The sequence below is a fragment of the Cryptotermes secundus genome, unplaced genomic scaffold (assembly GCF_002891405.2).
Source record: "Cryptotermes secundus unplaced genomic scaffold, Csec_1.0 scaffold5, whole genome shotgun sequence".
Taxonomy (NCBI): Eukaryota; Metazoa; Arthropoda; class Insecta; order Blattodea; family Kalotermitidae; genus Cryptotermes; species Cryptotermes secundus.
The window spans coordinates 2,837,925-2,860,430 of NW_019724742.1; the positions used below are offsets into that span (position 1 = coordinate 2,837,925).

A 22,506-nucleotide genomic window follows, 5' to 3' on the forward strand; every position below is an offset into this window, starting at 1 on the left:
AGAAGTTCCCTGGTACTCATTTCTGTTAGAGGCTGAGTCGACCCCAGGGCAGGTGGAAGGATTAGGTCCCTTGAAAAATCAACCTCATTCGGACTCAAACCCGCAACCTTCCGGCTTGTAGCATAATGCCTCAACCAACTAAGCTACTGCATGCCCCTTTTACTATAAAGATAAGAGAAGAAAAATATGACAGACTGATCAATATCATTTGTTACACAACTGCTTTGTCTCACACATCCGGCATCTCTGGCGGTCCAAAGAGGGTGGAGAAAAATGATGAGACATGTAAGATTTGAGGCTTTCACGGCGGTGACTATGAAGAAAGCAGTCTTCTGGGATTTGGCACCGTGTATATGTGGTGTTAACCGACGTTTCGGAGGAACGGTCGTTTCTCACGGTGTTGTCGCTTGCAGATTTCTTAAACTTCTTCTTCAACCCTGAAGATGGGGGCGATACGTTCCTCCGAAACGTCGGTTAACACCACATATACACGGTGCCAAATCCCAGAAGACTGCTTTCTTCAATGATGAGACAATTTGAATAATTTAAAATCTTTACAGAAGTAGAACAGCTTGACTCCTCATAAACAATGGTGAGATTATTCTGGGATAAAAATACTTTTTTTTTTTTTAACTGAAAGCATATCTACCAATACTCTTATACTCAGTTGTACCCTAAAGATCAGAAACAAAGCATCAACAGACGAACAACTTCTGTTTCTTTGAATATGCATACTGACTGGAATAAAGCCTTGCTTACAAATGCAAATCTAAAGTTAAGTGAATTATCAAAGTATATTCAAAGGTTCGCCAATTACCATAGCATTTAGGTTTATAGTATGATACGTGTATGTTCATACAGATCTGTTTCACAGACTGGTATGGTTAACTAACACAGTGCGTTTGATCTGAACCCCCATTAGTTCTGATTCTTAAGTTAGTAGACATTAACTAAGCCACATCAGTCAATTTACTTACAGCTGCTCAGATCAAGTAGAAAGTACAGTATCAATGACGAACCAGTGGAACTTATAAAATCTTAACAGTTGTAATTTGTTAAAGCTTTCCATATTTAATTTTCACACTGGGACATTGTACTTAACACACTGATTCTGCAGCAGGGCCATTACTAATACATGGAATTAAATTAATTTTGTTCTTCATATTTCATACCCCAACAAAATCCATTCCTTCTTGTCCACTACCATCATTTGCTGGAAAGAAAGTAGCAAGTATCAGCATTTTACACAGTTGTGTGAAGGCATAAATTCCACCGGCTTGAACACACTTCCAGAAGGTCCCATATTCTGACCTAAAAATGAAAAGTAGGGTTATGATCATTAATACATCATGCCAGTTTTAGTAATATTGTACTAGAGTCGTTATGTATTCTCCGAAGTACTTACAGCCCAGAATACTTATATGTTAAATAATAAGGTACATAAACTAACGCTAAACAGTTTCCAAAATGGTATAATGTCATATTTATTTCAAAATTTGACGTAATTGCAGTTCAACTCTGATGACTTGCAACGTAACCTCACAATTCGAAAGTTTGCATTCTCGATTCTCGAATAATCTCATTTCTTATACAGGACAGTAGTTTCGCAGTTCAAACACTTCTCCGGTAGATGTAGTGAGACGCATGAAATGTCTTCGCCCGTTCGAACACACGTATTGTGTAAGATTTTGAGGCTTTCACGGCGGTGACTATGAAGAAAGCAGTCTTCGGGGATTTTACACGGTGCCAAATCCCAGAAGACTGCTTTCTTCACAAGTATTGTGCCTTGAAATCACGCGAAGACATGGATTTATGTGTTTATTCTGTTTGTGTTGCCCTGTGTAGGTAGCGGCGTTGCGTTGGGCTGATCCCCTGTCCACGGAATCCCACCGACTGTAGACAGATAGATAGAATGATCAAGTCAAGGAGGATGATATGGACAGGACATGTATCACGCATGGGGGTGAAGAGGTGCGTGTAGGATTTTGGTGGGAAAGCCAAAGGAAAGAGACCACTAGGAAGACTTAGTCGTAGGTGGAAGGATAATATTAAGATGGATCTTAGAGAGATACGTAGGATAGGATTGTATGGATTGGATTGATCTGGCTCAGGATAGTGACCATGGAGGGCTCTTGTGAACACGGTAATGAGCCGTCGTGTTCCGTAATATGTTGGGAAATTCTTGAATAGCTGCGCAATTGGCGGCTTTTCAAGAAGAGTTAGTTATGTAATTAGTACAAGAATTGCACTGAGAAGTAAATATACTAGGGCCTATATCGTTTTCTTATTTTATTCTCGGATTACGCAGGAACTTGCTTCCTTCTTCAGGGTATAACAAATCGAGATGGGGAAATTGATGCGCAGTATAGGGATGAATGTACGTCGAGGTGCGCACCATCACATTAATTTAAAATTCGTTACGGATTTCAGGTAGAAACTTCTTTCTTGAGCCAACGTGTTTATTAATGTTCGTTTTCCAGTTGTGTATTGTCGTTTTACTATCTTTTCTATAAACAAGACTGTCATGGCCGCAACACGCATAAAAGGTCAAAATAAATATGAGCTAAAGAGATCTGAAACACAAAAAAAAAAATATATATATATATAGGAAGGGGCGAAGACGGGGAAATATATACACTAAAAAATGATCAGATGCTTAAAACAGCGAATTTTTGGCTTGTTGGAGATAATTTTAAATGAGTGAAACAAAACAGACTAAAAGAATTGCCTCCCGGGGCAAATTCTACAACCCGCATGGAGAGAGGGCGTTTTGTTCATTGCAAATCGCATCCTTTCCCTGGCCTTTCGTTCACGTAGTGAACATTAATGGCCAGTCGCCTAAACACTTCATGCGACAGTGTATTGCCTAGTTCCTTAATTTCAAGCTAGGATTACACAGATCGGAAGGCGCCGTATTTTTATTCTGTTTCTTCGACTCTCTTTTTTTTAAGAGTTGCAACACCGGTGGTGGTTTTCATCACAGTGTCTAGGAATTTCATATTATTGAGTGTGACATTTTGAGGAAGTTCAATATCTTGCCTGTTGAGGCGACATTTATGATAGCACCGACCCTGCCACACATCCTAACCTCCTGTCGAACGCCTGTTATTGGCCTTCGACAGCATGTGGTGGTTGAGGCTACTGAGGCTGAGAAAGTGGGATGCAGAGCATGACATGCCCATGTGACGTGCACGAAGCCTCGTTTTAGATGTTTTAGATGTTCTCAAATAAAAGCTCAAGGAGTTACAGCCATCTGACGGTCAGAAACTGAACTGGGTACCGCCTCCTTCCCATATAGAAACGAATCATGGGCCTTTCATTACATATGCAAAATATTTGGCTGAGTGCGCAAGCGCATGAATGCACGAATTGAAAATGTGACAAGGGAGAATTTGCAACGAGGGAGAGCGAAATGGTGTCTCCGCTTCTTTCGTATACCCCCTTCGGCCCACTTGAAATCCTACATTATGTTAAATTTATAATTGGTCTCTTTTATTTGTGGTATATTTAATGATGCTGCCACTAACTCAGACCGTATAACGTAGAATGATACGGTTGTTACTGGATAATAAATAGTAATATTTATGGAAAGAAGCAGAATTTCCGTGGAGGGACTGAGGGGAACCCCTATTTAGGACGCCGGATCTCCTGCTCAAGATTTGAAGCCAGGACCTATCAAATACTATGCAACGGTGATATTTACTTGACTGTGAAGTTCGGCAACGGGCTTGACAGAAACAGTCATCACATGGAACAGTCTGAAGATAGGTTAACATAAACGCAGATCTTAGTAAGACCGTCAGCGTGTAACCAACTCCCTAGAACAGATTCTTACTTGAGGAACAGACAGTAGTTCAGCTGACTGAAAACTTCTGTGCCTTTTACAGAACCTGAAAATTCATAACCATGTTCACAAGAGGTCGCTACTGGTTCCTGCCCTGAGCCAGATGAACCCACTCCGTACGTTAACACATTTCTTACTTCAAGACGTATCTTCCCACTTACATCTCGACTCGGTAGGTACCCTTTTCGAGTCTCTGCGGACACTGGCTATCCTAGCTGACGTGCTTCGTGGTTTTACTCTGTTATTCCAGGCAAATTCCTGCACGGTACTACGAGTAGGCCACGGCCGCTTCCTTCCAAGTTGTTTTCAACCCTCATTCTCTTGTCATCATACCATTCGACGTAATGCACTCTGGCTACTGACACTGACAGTAAGACAATCCACAAGGGGGCCCATAGGCCCCCATAAGCTCTTTTCCCGCCATATTTTCCGACTAGCTTGTGCGCGCAGTGCCTACATGCCCCGTACATCGGCCACGGTAACTGGTATCACTTCTCTGTCACTGTTTCCATCTAAGAACCAAGCCATGAAGACGTAGAGAGGAATGCAGGTGCATGTGCGCACATTCTTGAGCTCGGCACTAGATGCAGGTGAGTGGCTAGACTGAATACCCGTCTGTTTTACTCCTGAGAGAATAGCAGCACCGCTATGCATTGGGTAGGAGGCCGTGGGCCTCTGAGCCGATCCGAACTCCGCGGAGGAAGACAAGTCACTGCATCTGGATTCATCTGGCTCACGATGGAATAGAATCTTGGGCTGTTATGAACACGATGAGGAGTGGTGCGGGTGCCTAGACAAAGGGGACCCATCGCTAGGCAACGTTCTCTGTTTGTTTATAGTTTGTTAATCGACGGTAGCTGCAAATCGGTGGTGTGTGGCGGCGAGTAACAATTGGAGAATGCACCGGAAACGACGTGACAGGAAGCGGGCATGTCCTACTTTGAGGTGCTGTCTCGAAATTTGCATGCAGGTACTGAATGACACAACGAGAAACTCGATCAGTATTTCTGGTCTTCGGGTCGAGATTTCAACCCGGGGCCCCTTAATGTGAAGCACGATGCTAATCACTTTACCACTGAATGTGGTGACCCCCCCCCCCAACCTTTATGAAGTGAGCTGCGAGAGATAAATTGGACTGAAATTTCCAGTCTCTTTTAGTGCAGTACCCAGAGAGTTAACTTGAATGCCGAGCAGGTTCCTGTAGCGGTACATTTCTAGATCTGTGAATGGGAAGTCTTCGATTCAAAAGTTGGCTAGGCTACCTCTATCCTGATTGAGGTATTTCCGTGTATTCCTCAGTCCCTCCGAGAATTTGCTGCAGCAGTAACTCAGATTATGTCGCCAACACTTCCTTCCGTGTGTTTTCCAACTCGTGTTCACTCGATCTCACAGTTCGAAGCTATACAGTCTCTGTGTACTGTCATTTTCTTGAAATTTCTGAAGCTCTGGGAAGAACGATAAGTGAAACTCTGTTTATGATCTTTCAACAAACGAACATTTCCTTTCTCCGATCATTGCACGAAGCAATGAATTTCGACTCCTAATTCATTTACCGAACATAGAACCCCCGCGCTTAAGAATATTTTAACAAATAACATCAATAAATATAACCATATACGCATGGGAAAAAGAGCACAAATTGAACTTACGAATACTTTATGATCGTAATGTCAGGTTGACCCGCAGTTGTCAGAGTCAGGGTTACTTTGCGACTGGCTCCTCTTGGAGTCGAGCCCTTTTAGGATCACGACCATTTTCTCTTTGTAACTGAACTCTTTCTGTCATGGTCCTTATGTAACATCCTCTCTGACGAGAGGATGGGTTTGTTTCTTGTGAATATGCTTCTACTGTTTCATGTGTACATGTGGCACATGCAGTACGTTATTGAAAATTCTTCCTTTTGCGCTAGACTAAACGAATTTTGCTTGACTGTGCTGACAGACTTAATTTGTTATTTATCTTGCCTCGACACCAAACATTTCTGGAGGTTAAGATATACATAAACATGATGCAGTATCCACAGTAGCAAGTTAGACACTCGTAGGCTTGTCTCAGTCCCTGTTATTGTTCAATGTCTAAAACGTTTGTTGTTCGTCTGCATTCCCGGATTAGGCTTCCTGGCCTAATATGAAATTTGAATCTTACAGACATCCAGCAGGGCCCTTGGACGGAGGATCAGCCCGTCGCGAGGCCGTTACCTACAAAGGGCAAAAACACATAATAAATTCAGACAGAAGATAGAATGGAATGATATGGATTAGACTGATCTGGCTCGGGATAGGAACGCTGGAGGACTCTTGTGAACACGGTAATGAACTTTCGGGTTCCATAAAATGGTGGGAAGTTCTTGAGTGGCTGCACAATTGGCAGCTTCTCAAGAATGGCTGAGTTCCATGAGTGAGTGAAATGCAGACAGACAGCCATGTTTCGACTGGGATTCGAACCCACGATACCAATGTTCGAGCGGACGAAAGGAGGCCACTGCGATCGGTACAGAGTTTCTATGGCTCAAAATGACCGTTGTTTGAGGTTTATTTTGGCAAATAAATTTGTCAGAACTGGCGATCTTTGGCAGAGATCCCGGTTTGTTTACCCCGCGCTTCCATCACCTTTGTCTCTGTGTCCAACTCATCAACGTGGCTCTTTCTTTGACCCGGCCTTGCGTTCCCCACGGTACAGTTCACATCGGCCGCAAGAGGACCAGCTAATCTACGGGAACGAATCACCCCAAAGCCTCCCCCGCCATCTCATCTCGCCCTTCGTCCCCCTGCTAGGGAAATGAGTGAGAATTTGTGACGTACTCATGGCTCTTCTCAGAACAGAGCCCACTGAAATTCTGAAAGCGAATTATTGCAGTTATCAGCATCACAGTCTCCGAGTTGGCGTTCTGACGGTAGTGACATAAAGAGTGACGCCGCGTAGTCTGGTAAAAGTTTACCAGAGTGTCTTTTTTGTGGGGGGGGGGGAAATGCTGCTTCCATCTTCAGAGTTGAAGAATAAGTCAAACAAGCAATTAACTTATACCAGATTGGAGGACACGCGGTAGCGTAGTTGATTGAGGCACAAGTTACAAGCCGGAAGGTCTCGGGTTCGATTCCCGATGAGGTCATTAGATTTTCCAGTTGACTTAATCCTTCCAGCCGCACTACAGCCTTGAGGCGGACTCAGGTTCTAACGGAAATGGGTACCAGGAATCTCCCTGGGGGGTCATTGCATCCTCATGTATGTATAATATCTCATGGTTATGACCGTGAACACAGTAAGAAAGCATCATATCCTCAGATGAAGACAAGAGCAGGTAGATCACAGAAAGCGCCGTATGATGACCCACATCATAAGTCGAAACATGTGGCAAGAGATGCATGTTTATATTAAATAAGTAAGACATATGAACATCTGGTTTTGTCTTCACCCGAAGATAATTGGGATTCATCTTGCCCGGCATAAGGACCGGTGGAGGGCTCTTGTGAACACGGCAATGAACTTCTAGGTCTCATAAAATGTTGGGAAATTCGTGATTAGCTGAGCGACTGGTGGCTTGTCAAGAGGTCAGCTCCATGGTGCTAATGAAGCTTGTAGTCCCACTCCAGGGGAATGGCAGGCCGGGGGCGTCTGGTGGCATAGGACTAGAGACAATTACACAGTGAGGCACGCAGAGTATTGGCAATGAGATGAAATCTTGAAGAATGGGGTGGGCGAACTCTGGAGTAAGTACTGGGATATGAGAATTGCATGCACAATTTCTATGGAGAATACTAAAGGGAACTGACCCGTTGGGAAACGAAAACACATTCTGGGAGTTAAAATTAAAGTTCATGCTGAAAAGAATATAAATTTAATGAAAATGGCTCCTGACAGTATCAAATGTCCAGATTTTGTTAGCATGGTAATTTGATCTTGAGAAAACTGCATAGTGAGGAGTTTCATAACTTGTACTCTTCTCCAAGTATAATTAGAATGATCACGTCAAGGAGGATGAGATGGGCAGGACATGTAGCACGAATGGGGGGAGAAGAGGAATACATATATGTTATTGACGGGAAAGTCAAAAGGAAAGCGGCCAGTGAGACGTAGGTGGGTGAATAATATTAAAATGGATCTTAGAGAGACAGGATGGGATGTTCTTGATTGGATTGATCTGGCTCAGGATAGGGACCAGTGGAGGGCTCTTGTGAATACGGTAATGAACCTTTGGGTTCCATAAAATGCTGGGAAATTCTTGAGTAGCTGCAGAATCTGCGGCTTCTCAAGAAGGGCACAGCGCCATAAGTGAATGAGTGAACGGTAATTTAGTCTTAGGGTCCAAAGAAGGTTAAGGATCATCGTGAGAAGTTGAGTAGCCTGTCCGTCAAGGAAGCGTGAGTACTGTCATGGATTGGCCTGCGGCTTGTTGTGTATGTACTGACTTCGCAAGAACAAATGAATGCTTCCATAGGTTAGGGTGAAGCTTCATGGAGCCTGAAGCCCGATATTTTTGCCGCGCTGCAAATGAAATGCCGCGAAAATGCGCCGCTTATATTGTTTGTTAGTCCTTCTGCTCGATGTAACGGATTTTCATGAAAGTTTTACTAAAATCTGCTGCCACATTCAAAGTTTTGTTAAAATTTAACAGTGATAACTGCCGCCTTTACCTCGAGACCTGCGTGGCGTTTCTGCGCAGATTTCAAGTGCAGCTCGCGCATAACAACTTAAATGTATATACTTGTAGTTAGGTTAGCCGTCGCCACAACAAAGTGATTTATAATCAATCAATATTTTACGATTGAATATTTATTTCTTGGTATTTGTTTCGGTCTTATAGAACCATCATCAGGCAGTGACGTAAGAATACGTCTATGGTCACTGAACTGCTCATATGGATCCATATTTGGTGCAACGTGTCATAGTCTATGATACAGATTGTGCCTCGAGTTAAATATAAATATCGAAGTTAAGTATATAAAAAAGATAAAATATACATAGGATATATTATTATACAAGTATATTGACTTTGTGTTAAATGTACTAAAAGTAACGAAAGGTGTATTAACACTTATTAAAGAATTATTAAAAATTACGTATGCCAAGTTTCAAAGTTATAGCGCCCAGTGTAGTGGTAAGTTACATCATTATATTATATATGTATATAACACCTTACGTACTTATAAAAGCGAGTAGCTGAGCGACTGCTAGATTCTCAAGAACTCAGCTCCGTGGAGTTAGTTGCCGAACACCGCCAAAAGGCATTTAGGTGTATTTCTTAGAAACTGCGGGGGGGAGGAATTGCGCTAAGATCTCGTGTGTGATCCCTGCAGCTAATCTGACGGCAGAACCATAAATCCAATCAGTGATTCCCCTTCGTACACCTCGCAGGCACTTTCGTCCGCTTTAATGGCGATCGTTGTGATGGCTGCTTTATGGAGACGAGGCCTGTTCGTTGCAGAAATTATTCGCCAGCAAGCAGGCCTCACGTCTCTGGCATCAGTCAGATTTAACCCCATATATGCTGCATGTGAACAGGCGCAAGGGAGCGCCAATGAGGTCCCGTCAATTTCTTATTGGACACGCCCCTTCAGGTTGCTTGTATCGATTGCCGTGTATGTATTGTTCTGAAGCAGCAGCTCACCTAGAGTTGGCAGTTCGAATCATCCCAAACGAATTATAACTTATATATCCATGGGGTGGAGTCATGCATCCCCTCTTGAATTTTCGGAAAAATATCAACTAAAAAAATGAAATATGCCAAATATTTGTATAAACAATATATATTTTTTTAATATTCGTAAGCCCATCAGTGAAAATATAAACGGCTTAAACGTGGCCTCGTAAGTAAATTATTTTGCTGGTCCCCTTTGGAAAGAATAACGTTTAGACGCCCCTGCTTATATCACGTGAAACTTTAGCCTGAAATTCATCTAAAAATATTTACGAGTTCAGTTCGTACCTCACAGGAAACACCCCGCCCTCATACCAAAGAACAACCTGTTAATGCTGTTTAGAAAATAATCGCTGTTTATTGTGAGAACTATACGGAACATATACACTCGTATACTATGTGTACGTGTGTGTATGTGTGTGTGCGAGTGCAGAATTCTTAAATGTTAAAGCTGACGGTACATGTAGCAAGCGCTGTTCCGCGAAGGTCTAAATACTTTAATTTAATACACGATTAACCTAACATGTAATACAAAAAAACAACATAGAAAAGGTGAAATGCATACAAAATTCTGATCGGGACAACTGAAGAGATAACTTTGAGGTCCTAGGACCTGACGATGCTGTCAGCAGCTGGAGCTACACAGCGTCGGGTGGTACGATATTTAGTGAATAATAAATTCGAAAATATGTGGAAGAAACAGGTCTTGGCCAAATTTGAGTTACTAACATGGCATTTGCCTGGAGGGACTGATGGAAACCACGGAAACTCAGGATAGTCAGTCCCTGGGCCGAGACTTGAACCAATAACCTCCGGAGTATGAATCACGAGTGATGTCCATTGGCTTCACCATTTTCGGTACGCAATTTTAGGTGGGTGGATAATATTAAAATATAAAGTCAGGTGTAAGAGTGGCGGGATTTTGTGGACACTGTAATGAACACTCGGGTTTCATAAGAGAAAGGTAATTTTTTGTCAGTTCACCAGTTGTTTAAGGAGTGTGCTCTGTGTAGTTAATTAATGTAATTACGTATCGAAATAATTTAATTTGTCTTTCTGCTTAGGCTACAAAACCCCGAGGCCTGTCCCACACGACGAAAGATCTCCGTAAGTAGGCCTTCATATTCACAGAGTCTGGAAGGCTCCCAGAGGGCCAGCAGCGATTTAGCAACCAGCCAACCTGGCAACAGGAAGTGCATAAGTTGTGTGATCTGTACGTACAACAAGACAAGAGAAGTTCATGGACTAATTTGAGGTACAGTGTGGCCATTTCCCTGGAGTGACTGAGTAAAATTAAGGAGCGCTACTTTCTCGAATGCGACGTTCAATTGATAAACGAACGTTCTGAAATGAGATTTCGGGCAGTTCTTTGCGAGAGGTTACAGTCATCTTAAAAAATCCTACAGCATATATAGCCGTTGCTATGCAGCGACAGCGAAATGGAAGGATATACAGGGTCGTTTCTGGACAACGGCTCTGGACAACAGACACAAATGCAACAATGGTACAGCAACAGAGGAACGGTGTTTGTTGTGGTTCGCGCCGCAGCCATTGCTACACAACGGCAAGGCAAAACACGTTTCTGCGGCAACGAATGCAGGCAACAATAGAAGAACTGTGTTTTCTATATGGTCCACGCCGAGATGTTATAAGTAAAGGACAAGATTAAAGCCTAGTCAATTCTGTATGCCTGTGAGGAGGCGGGATCATGTACCTCCACCGTAGCTCTGCAAGCCGTTGGAGGCGAAGAGAAAGGAGCCTTGTGCCTGGAGGTATAACTGGGTCACCCTGTTCTTGGGGAATATAAATACGGGGACCTGGGCCTTCAGGTTGGGGAAATCTCGAATCTGAGACAGTAAAATATGGTCATGAGTCCCGCGGGATTCGGACCTGAGAATGACTGCGCTGGCGAGGACTAGCAGCAATTTTAAACAACAAATCAATCCTTTAGTCAGAGAGGACTATTACCGCAAGTGTCCAGTTGAAAAAATTGCTGGTCGTGAGTCTCATAGGGCTTGTCGCCAGGACAAACTGATTAGCGGTAAACCGCCGGTCGTAAAATAACCCTGATTCTCTGATTCAGAGCTTAGTCAGTTCTCTGAAGGAGTCTGTGAAGAGAGGACTTGAGCGCGTGCAGTTGAAGACTTTCCACTTTTAGAAGCCGTTGCCAGGGAACGGCTGGTGAAGGCATAGAATGCTGGAAAAGTCTTGCTTCTTATTCGACTCCAATTAAAAACAAAAGAGTAACACACGTTACAGTTATTACGTAAGCTTACGTAACTTGGGACAACAGTTGTGACGTAATGTGTCTCTGCCAGAGATAAAGAGAGAAGTAGGAAACCTCGCCACTGCTCTGTGCTCCTGTCGGGGTACTCTCCCGCGAAACATGACAACTCTGTCCTGACGCCATCTTGTCTTAAGTTTCACCCTTACCCAGATTATCATCGACGTCGCATTTGAGTTCTCTGTAGTTCTAACCATATAAACACAGCTGATATAATTCATTACACCATTCTGCGGCGTCTGTGTTATTAACAGCGAAAGGGTTTTAGTCAAAGCCATGCTGCTCCCCTTTGAAGTGTTGCTGCTAATAACTTGTTTCGGCCGAAACAAAAGATGAACTGGCCGCGGTAATGAAATGACACGAAACACTAATACGCACGTCAATCATATGTTACATTAATCGCATTATCCCTGTTACTGAGTTCCGGAGTCTGCTTGCCTCTCGGGAGTTCTCCTTTTCCTGTTAATGAATGAAGACAGGAAAAGGGAAGCGGGGAAGTAAAAGTTTTGCGGAAATAAAAGGGAGAAAAAACGAAAATGTTACAAAGAATGTTATAATGGATTTCTTTCTTTTCTTTTGTCATTTTTTATCTTCATTTTCTTTCTCGTTTAACGAATCTCTTATTATTACTTTCGTTCCCTCTCCTTCTTATTATCTGTCTTTTTTGCCTCCGAAGCTACATGATATCAGGCTTAAATGGGACAGCTATACACTTTTGGCTTTTATTCCCCCCTCCACATGGGCCCGAGACATCGGTTATTGAGCGCCCCTTGCCCTGGCGAGTGACATGTCCGATAAGCACAGGAATTAGGAGGGACGCCATGTTGGACCAGTACATCCACTGCTATTATGTACGGCGCAGCTGAATTTGGACTCCCAGCCCTTGTTCTCAACAAGTCTTACCGGTTAACATCTTAGTTCACAGTGGTAACTACATATACCACGTGTTTAACCCGGAAGAGCTCTGTATCTATCTGACAGAGGGCATTTAAATGTTTCATATAATACTCGGAGTAAACAAGAATTTTTTCCCTATGCAGCATCAAACGATTGGTGTTGTAATGGAGACACAATGTGTTCTCTGTGAGGTTAGAAATGAATATTTAAATATTGTTTAGATAGTCTTCGTTCTTCAATTGTCTTCGTAATGGGTACACACTGTGTCTAAGGGACCCAACAGAGTAGGTGTCTTCCCCGCCCCACCTGAGGACGGAAACAGATTCAGTTTCCGAAACGTCATGTTTTCTAGCTTCTAGAATACCGGACGATGGGCAAAGTCCGTAAATCCAGTAATTGTCTGTTTTTTCTGTGTGATTGAAAATCAGTTCTTGACCCGCTGTTGAAATGATGAGCCGTACTATGACCCTGGGACCGACTCAGCCTCTAACAGAAATGAGTACCAAGAATCTTCCTGGAGGTAAATGGCGACCGGCACGTAAGGCTGACAACCTCACCGCCATCTGTGAGCCGATTGACTAGAACATGTGGGAACCTCGACGTCTCACAACCCTGTGGTCCTCCACGGCCCGTTACCTAGCGCTGAACGGCATTGTGACTAACAGCTCCGAACACGAGTGTGAAGGCTTACTGCTACAACAGCCAGGTCCGTACCCCCACGCGATATACAGCAAAATATAGTCGCGACCAACTCTGCTGTACCCCCACTACTACCAACTCGCTGAAACGCAGCTTAACACCCCGTCCCTTTCATTTCCGCAGCTTACATGGAGCCGGACTGTACATGGCTTCGCCCCGCTCTACAGCTTGTACGAAGCCCAGGGTGAAAAGACATTATGTAACTGAGCGGGTTAGCCTAGCGACAACACTATAGTTTCGTCTTCTGAAAATGCAAAGTTCGGACTGAGGTGTTTCTTGGTTTTCCTTGGTCCTCCCAGGTAAATGCCCGCATAGTATCTCCAGTAGGCCACCACCGCTTCCTTCTGAATCCTTCCCAGTGCTTCTCTCACACTACCAGTGGGCGCTACAGTCTGGGCTACTGACATGTCAAGTACCCGTCAACAGAAACATATTCTGCTGAAGTGACTGGATCTCAAGGCTCTCTGACGTAAAGGAAACGCAATTTGCTACGAAACGGTTCATGTTTTGATAACTGCATGGAGCCGAGTTCTTGAGAAGCTAATACTTGTTCAGTTAACTGAAGATTTCCCCAGCATTTTATTCAACACGAAGTTTCGTCATAATGTTCACAATAATCTGGCGCTGGTCCCCCAGCCAGAGCTACGTGAAACCACTCCACATCCTCCAATTTTTTTATTTAAAAATCCATTTTAATATTATGCTCCAGTCGACGTGTAGGTCTTGCTAATGCTCGCAACCTTTCAGGTTTCCATATCAAAACCTTTCCTGGCTGCGCTAACGCTTGACTATGAGGAATTCTGTTTTTACGTGTGACGTCTTGTACCCTGAGAGACATTATCAACATTTCGGAGAAAATTGGCATCTTTAGAAGGCGGAGAGAAAGGAGGTTCTTACTAATTGTCGGTATCTGTCAGACTGTACGGCGTCACGTTACGGTCACCGCCGTGAGAGTATCATGTTCTTACTCAGTCCTATGAAGCGAGGTAAGAGGCAAGCTGAGAGCCCAGGTTATGATAACATGGCGGCTGGTGTGTCCTGCCCCACGAGACAACAAGCGGTGATTTCGCGAACGAAGATGCGGGTTTGTTCCAACATTTAATGCCTGAAACCCATCTATATAACATTGAAGAATCCGGTTCATACCTCACAGAAAACACACTGCATCTTGTCGATTAATAGGTTAATATACAGGGAAATATCTGTCATTTCTGTTGGTAATCATACGACCCCCCCCCCAACACACACACACACACACAGACACACGCCCTAAAAACAAAATTCATAGTCTTCGATGTTAAAAGGAGGTGGTACTTAGAGTGGCCATCGTGCTGTAAAGGATTACATGTGTGAGAAATGCGGTATTTAGCACTCCATATGCCAGAGCGGGCATATTGCCGTAGACCTGACCGCCTTTCATCGTCACCGCAGTGAGAATTTCAGATCTAGCACAAAGAAAAAAACAAATGAACTCAGTGGCCTGTAGTCCGCAAGCGAACTAAACCGACCGAGCGACCGCCGCTTGTCGGCGAAGTTAGTGTTATCTTTAGAGGATAGAGGGTGTCGCGTGGTCAGCGCAACGGATCCCCACGGCCGTTAATCTGGGTTTTCTAGACCAGAGACCCTATTTCATTGAAACAGCTCCTCAATTATCCTCACGAGGCTGAGTAGACCCCGTTCCAGACCCACTACTTCTCAGAAAATCTGGTAGCGCCGGGCATCGAACTCGGAACCTCTGGATCTGTAGCCACTAGACCACAGAGGGGGTCGATCTAGCGTCAACAGGGCAGAAGCATGACGAATGCTTTTATTTTTATTTCTTGAGTGTTTGTTTAACGACGCTGTCAATAGCTCAAGTTATGTGTGACTGATAAAGAAAGAACTGGGGGGGAAGTGGGAAGAAGTGGCCGAGGCCAATTTCAGGTATGTTGTCGGTATTTGCCTGGAGAGACCAACATTTGATCCCGGCGCGGGGCACTATGCTACAGGCCGGAAAGACGGGGGCTCGTTTCCCGATGAGGCCATATATATATATGGCTGAACACCAATCTTTAATTCATTTTCCGTAAAAGTGCAAGGAATGACTCGTCATTTGGATTTGTAAATGTAACTTGAGTTATACTTGTTCTTGCAGAGCAAAGCCGCTTCTCATCTGTTTGACCAGTAACAATAGTTCTTCCTCCTCACTGCAGAGGGCCGACCGTTCGCTCAGGAGGCCGAGGGAAAGGTCACTTCGCAATCAACTGGGTAAACAAAACGTTAAAATAACAAAATGCGCCGCACCATGTTCGTCTCTTTGTGTACAGACTTGGGATAAGGACTTTGATGAAGTTAGAGGAAAAAGGAGCAGAAAGGAGGAAGAAGAGGAACGTTACTATTAAAGGAAATGAAATAAAACACGCGAAACGTTCGGTTTTTGTAGTCGAAGAAAATAATATGAAGTAGAATCTTACGAGCCGCTGTGATTCGCGTTTCTGTCTGTTTCCTGGCTCCCACCGCGGACCTAGCAGAGAGCACACACTTGGTGCTTCTCTCGATGCGCGCCGTGGCCACGGTTCTTAAAGCGCCGTACAAGAATTGCGGGGGAGTTCGTGGCTGGGGTTCGAATCGTCGCTCCTATTTTTTGTTGCTTAATTAGATAACTGTATTACCATCTCTCAATGTAAGTAAAAGTAAAGCTATCCCCGTACCTTGTCGTGAAGGCCCATAGGGTTGTGAGACGTTGAGGGTCCCACATTGTCTAGACAATAGGCTCAAAGACGGCGGTAAGGTTGTAAGCCTTACGCGCCGGCCGCGCTTTACTCCCCAGGAAAATTATTTAATAAATTCCTGGTACTCATTTCTGTTAGAGGCTGAGTAAACCCCAGGGCCTAGTGCGGCTGGAAGGATTAGGTCAACATCTCTCAATGTGAGGGTCCTACATTATTTCCAATATTATTCGTCGGGAACTACGAGGGAGAGTCAGTAAATAGTTCACAAATGGATATAAAACGTGAAACATGTGATATTCAAAATGAATGAAAAGATATATTTCTCAATATATCCCCCACCAACATTGATACATTTGTCCCATCCCTTTACCAGGGCGCCGAAACCCGCAGCACAGAAGTCTTTTGACTGCTGTCTCAGAAACTTCCGCAACTCCTTTTCAACTTCTTCGTCATCAGCGAAGTATTTTCCACGTTTCTCGACGCAGATGTGAACCGCTGTACGCGACAAACACTTGCTACCGTAAACAGGAAACATATTTTATGAGTATCCTCTGCACTGGGCCCTTTGGCCCACAAAAAAAAAAGGCAAAACAGGACGCTGTTCTTCGATGGCACAATCCTCAAGCACGGTCGCCGTTTTGACTACTGAAACCAGCTTCCGAACATGCGCATGTGCGTCTGCTACCTAGTCTGTCATGAAGCTGGACTGCGCTGCAGTCTACTGCAGGGTAAAACACAAGCGCAGATCTGAAGTACGAGGTTTTGTCTTTAAACCTTGATGCATAACGACTGCAGATATATCGAAGAAGAAGAAGAAGAATCAAACGGTAAAGCTATCGCTGTAGCAGGCCACTGAGGTCCACAGGATTGTGAGACATTGAGGCTCCCACATTTTCTAGACAATCGGCTCACAGATGGCGGTGAGGTCAGCCGTACGCGCCGGCCGCCCTTTAGCCCCAGGAAGATCCCTGGTTCTTTTAGAGGCTGAGTCGACCCTGGGGCCATAATGTGGATGGAAGGATTAGAACAGTTGAAAAGTCCAATGACCTCATCGGGAATCAAATCCGCGACCTTACGGCTTGTGGCATAGTGCCTCAGCCAACTACGCTACCGCGTGCCGCATAGAAAAGGGAAAAACCAGAAGAAGATAAAGGCAAAGAAGAAAGCAATTTTCTTTCCAATCATACACAACATTTAAAGCAACTCAGGATGAAAAAGGCATTTCCTTACGCTTCGGTGATGAAGCAGGGGAGGACGCCCTTCTGTTTGGTTCAGCCCCGCTCTGGCCAGCGGGTGAATGAAGGAAACAGAATTATGCTAATCCTCCCCTTATTCGCCGTTCAAGTGACTACTGCATTCTGTCTTTGATATCTCAGCGAATGGGAGGACGTTAAACAGGAGAGAAGATGACCAATGTTTTTTTATTTAGTAAAATAAATTAGGCCGATCGCAGTGGCCGCGCGGTCTAAGGCATGAACCGGCTTCGCCCGCTCGAACACCCTGGGATCGTGGGTTCGAATCCCGCTCGAGACATGGATGTCTGTATGCGTTTATTATGTTTGTGTTCTGTGTGTAGGTAGCTGCCTTGCGACAGGCTGATCCCCTGTCCAAGGAGTCCTACTGAAAAAGCGGCCAAGGTTCAACAAAAGACTGTAGCGCCATAAGAGAGAGAGAGAGAGAGAGAGGCAGAAAATAAGTCACAGATTATTCCTAGGTTATGGGTAAGCAGTGTCCGTTGTTCGCCCATGATATGGGAGCTTTCGTTGTCAGTATCAGAATGCACGGGTGCAGGCCTAGTAGCTGAAACCTTGAAGAAAGAATGACACAATTTAAGAAATCAAAGTTTGCTTGCCTGTGAGAAGAGAAAACTAACAACGTTTGAGGTGGAGGGTTCAAATCACAACCGAAATCCACCGCAACAACTGTGGCTACCGTACATATTGGCGAGAATCAGGAAAGGAGTAAAGTTCTCCCTGAGTTTAATTTATTAAGTACCACGCCATAGCGGCTTCTGTATCAGTGGAGGTATGGCTCCACCGTCCTTAAGCTTGATACTAGATGGAGGTGAATATCCACTGTATGGGAGGCTGGGTGTGCCCAGAGCCGGTCTGGGCGCTATGGAGGAGAAAAGAATCTCTTGCCCCTGCCAGGAAACGAACCCTGATTACTCGGCAGTACATCCCATAGCCTAGTCGCTACGCTAACATACTGAAGAAGTACCAGAATGTCGTAGGCAGACAGGCGGTAGTAGTGACAGGCGTCCTTTCAAGGAACACGTAGTTATCCCTGTAACAGGCCGTCGAGGCACACGGGGTTGTGAGACGTCGAGGCTCTCACATTTTCTAGAAAATCGGCTCACAGATGGCGGTGAAGTTGTCAGCCTTACGCGTCGACCGTCCTTTAGCCCCCAGGAAGATTCGTAGTACAGAGGCTGAACCAACACCCGGGCCAAGGTGAATAATAAACACCGCTTCGCTTATTTACTGCTCTACACGACGCGGCTTTTCGATATGCGATGTAAGAGCACACTGACGAGGTCCTCATTTACCTGCAAGTTCAGTTTGCTGCGGCTTGTGGGTGTTGCATCTGTCGATAGGGGAGCTGTCTGATTGTTGTGCCGGAATGCACAGTAAATGTCTCCCACTCTCAGCTAAAGCAGCTGCCATTAATGGAAGAATGGAACACGTCGTTCCTAGTCTTGCACGAGAGTGTGTGGTCATTGCAGATGGACAATTACGCAATTGCAAGTGGAGTGATTTCATTTTGGAATATCGCTGCCTACCTAAAAGAATGTTAATTGGCAGTTAATTAATTTCATTGACTGTAGTATGTCAGAATAAATAAAATATGATTAAGTTACAAACTTTCCTAAGAAGCTAATTGTCACTCTGTTTGTCAAGAATTTCCCAGCATTTTATGGAATCCAGAAGTTGAGTACCGTCTTCACAAGAGTCCTCCTCTGGTCTCTATTCTGAGCCAGCTGAATCCAGCCATCCTACTTCCATTCCCTTTCTCCAGGATTCAACTCAATACGCTCACCGTACTGAATCTCCCAAGCGCTTCTAATTCCTTAAATTTTGTTTCCCTTCAGTTCTCTCTTCTCCCAAGCTTGTTACATGACCCGCACGTGTCATCCATCTTGGTTTGATGATACTAATTATTTGTTATTAATAATTAGTATATTCTAAACTCTACCCTCAACATGTTAAGGTATGTATTGAGTCGTCTCTGGAATGGGTTGTACCCGATTTACTGAATTCTATGTTGATATCTGGGGTGTGTAGGTCAGTGAGCCTGCTATAGTTCCTGTGTTAAAATCCGTTGCCAGGTAGCGGCTAGTGGAGTCTGTAAGAGACTGAGGACACTAATCTTTGTGCGCATCAGTGATCTGTAAAGTGTAGTCGCGAGTCGTGAGTGAATAAGTGGTCAATAAATCGAGTCACCAATCCAAACCTCGTCTATACTCACACACCCCCAAATAAGTACGTTACATTATTTTAGTTCTTATATGAAATATGAAGAAATAACGAAATGTTGTAACTTAAAATTTTTGCTACTAAGAGAGGCCTCCTCATTTTCATTGCCCCCAGGAACACCCACCCCTGTTCAGTAGACGTGCAAGAGCCTGGACCGTGCAGGATAAGAAAGAGGGAGAAGATAAACATAAAAATGCATAAGGTGAACTGAATATGGTTCGTTTGTAGAAGAGAGAAAAACAAAAGAAGAAATCCGCGAGCGAAGAACCAGCGTGAGCAGATGCAAATAGACTTCTTTTTTCTTCTACCCTGAGGATGGAGGCGATACGTTCCTCCAAAACGTCGGTTAACACAATATCTACACGGCGCCATATCCCAGATGACTGCTTTCTTCACGGTAATGAACCTTCGGGTTGCACAAAATGCTGGTAAATTCTTGAGTAGCTGCAGATTTGGCTTCTCCTCAAGAAGGGCTCAGCTCCATGAGTAAGTAAGTAATGTCAGAATTTTCCTCCATTGCAAAATGTATATTTTATATCCTAAACAAAATCTTTCAATGCACTTCCTGCTTTTAGCTTGGTACTTTAAAAGCGTTTTCTACACACAAATGCACACTCATTTTGAAAAGAGTTCCTTTTACCCAGGCCACACAACCAATTTGATAATTCCCGCAATAAAAAGAAACGCCTTTCGGCTCAACAGTCTTGAAAGGTTTACATTGGCACAACAAAACCTACCTTTTTTTGCCACTTTTTACGTTTTAAAGTAATTCCTACTTTCAAGGTTACCAAGTATTATGTTAGGGTTGTTTTTTTAACCGTGTTCGTAGGAAAGGAAGGTTGTAGGGTGTTAAAAAATGGGACCAGAGGGTTAGGGTGGTCCATCGCTTTTAGTAGTCAAAACCAAGGAGGTTGTGCAACGCTTTTGCAGATGTTACAGCACTACTGATTTGAAGCCACGAATGAAGGGAACTGCGATCTGGGATTTGAAGTCTTTTAGTACTCTACATAAACGACGTTTCGAAAGAATTCGCTAGTGGGGGGGTGAAGTCCAACTGGGTCCACTCGGCACGGCAGCCACTGATTGGCCTATTGTAGCCTGCCCCGGGTGATTATGATGGAGAATTTGGTGGAATGAAGATTGGCAGGGGAAACCGAAGTACTCGGAGAAAACCCGCCCTAGCGCCACTTTGTTCACCACAAATCCCACTTGACCAGCCCCGGGATCGAAGCCGGGCCGCCGCAGTGGGAAACGGACTAACCGGTTGAGCTATGGTGCGGCAAAGGATGAAGTGCCAACAGCACGTGGTGTTCCCAAGCGGTCACCCATCCAAGTGCTAATCACGCCCAATGTTGCTTAACTTCGGGTATCGGACAAGAACCGGCGTTTTCAACATGTCCGTTAGCTTTCGGGAAGAATAGTTTACCTCTATATTAAGTGCCAAAGGTATTGTCACGTGTAGTGGTGACTACAAACGGGGTTTGGATTGGATGATTGGATTTATTGACACTTTATTCACAAAACTCCTGACTACAGGCAAGTACAAACGCTATCGCTGATCTACACATTTTACAGTTCACCGTTACCCAAGCAGTAGGGTTCTCAGTCTTCACTAGTCGTATCCTGGCAACGAATTTAATAAGAGTCTCACTGTCACATATGAAGTCTTCTTTGCACCTCTTAATTCAATTTTTTTCGTTATTCTGCAGCTGCCAAATCAATTCAATTCCTGTGCTCGCAGAGTCATAGCCCAGCAGACTGGCGTCTCGAAACTAGACTCTTCACTGCACTGCCTCGACTGAAATCTTCTTTGTAACAACTCTGCGCGGACCACGCAGAAGACACAGCCTCTCTATTGTCGGGAAGGCGTGTTTACAGCGCCGTTGCATGGCAACGGAATTAACACGATTTTTGCTTGCGTATTCGTTAACGCGAAAATATGTTTGCCAAATTGTTGCTTAACAATGAACGTCTATTCTGACTTCACTATTCCGGCTTTCGGGCGTCATGTAACAATGTGTTATGGAAGCAGCAACCCCTCAGTTTACTTTCAACCCTGAAGATGGAGGCTGTACTTCTGTCGGACTTGTGACGTCACAACCAGAAGACAGAACCCACTCTTGAGAGCTCCTGCTGTGAGAACCTACCTACAATGCAGCAGGAAAATTTACGGTCTTACTGTTTATGACTTCGTGTAGTCTGGAAGGTGAATGCCGAAGTTTCCGAAAAAACATATTGTAATTGCTCACTTTTTGGAAACCCTAACGCTTTTAATTGATTTGATATCGATATATCTTATCGACAAGATAACAGCATTCTTCTAATGAAGTTGTCCCCATTGAATGAGACAAGAATAAGCGGCCTTCCTGAAAGTGTGTTTGTTTCTACCGGTGAAGCTGCACAGTCAGCAAACTACATACAAAACAAACTCCGTGGCTTGCAGTCCGCAAGCGAACTATACCGACCGACGCTTGTCGGCGAAGTTAGTGCCAACTTTTGCGAATAGAGGGTGTCGCGTGGCCAGCGCAACGGATCCCCACGGCCGTTAATCTCGGTTTTCTACACCGGAGCCGTTATTTCCTTGAAATAGCTCCTTAATTATCCTCACGAGGCTGTGTGGACCGTGTTACAGACCCACTACTTCTCAGAAAATCTGGTAGCGCCGAAAATCGAACCCGGGACCTCTGGATCTGTAGCCAAGAACTCTGACCGCTGGACCACAGAGGCGGTAAACTACATACAGCCTGATCATTACAGCGGTGACTCAAAGGGTCTTTCAGTTGGGCGGATTTTTGTTTCATGGCAGAACCTGAAGAATGTGACAACTAGATCTAGGCGTAGATGGGAAAATGTAATTAAAATTGAATATAGAATGGGGTTGTGAACCGGATTCATCTGGCTCACGATACGAGTCAGTGATTGGCTTCTGTGAACGTGGCAATAAACTTTCGGATTGCGTA

At 44.3% G+C, this 22,506-nt stretch overlaps 1 protein-coding gene across 1 annotated transcript in view; it reads right to left on the bottom strand.

Annotated features, from left to right (window-relative positions):
• The window catches only part of LOC111862757 (transmembrane protein 147), a 6,324-nt gene extending 4,750 nt beyond the window's left edge, over positions 1 to 1,574 (bottom strand). The window contains exons 1-2 of the mRNA XM_023848415.2: positions 1,406 to 1,574; positions 1,173 to 1,311 (exon numbers count right to left, since the gene is read on the bottom strand). Coding sequence (XP_023704183.1) covers positions 1,173 to 1,311; positions 1,406 to 1,482 — 216 coding nt within the window. The 5' untranslated portion in view covers positions 1,483 to 1,574. The remainder of the gene's footprint in view (positions 1 to 1,172; positions 1,312 to 1,405) is intronic.
• Between the last annotated feature and the right edge of the window lie 20,932 nt (positions 1,575 to 22,506).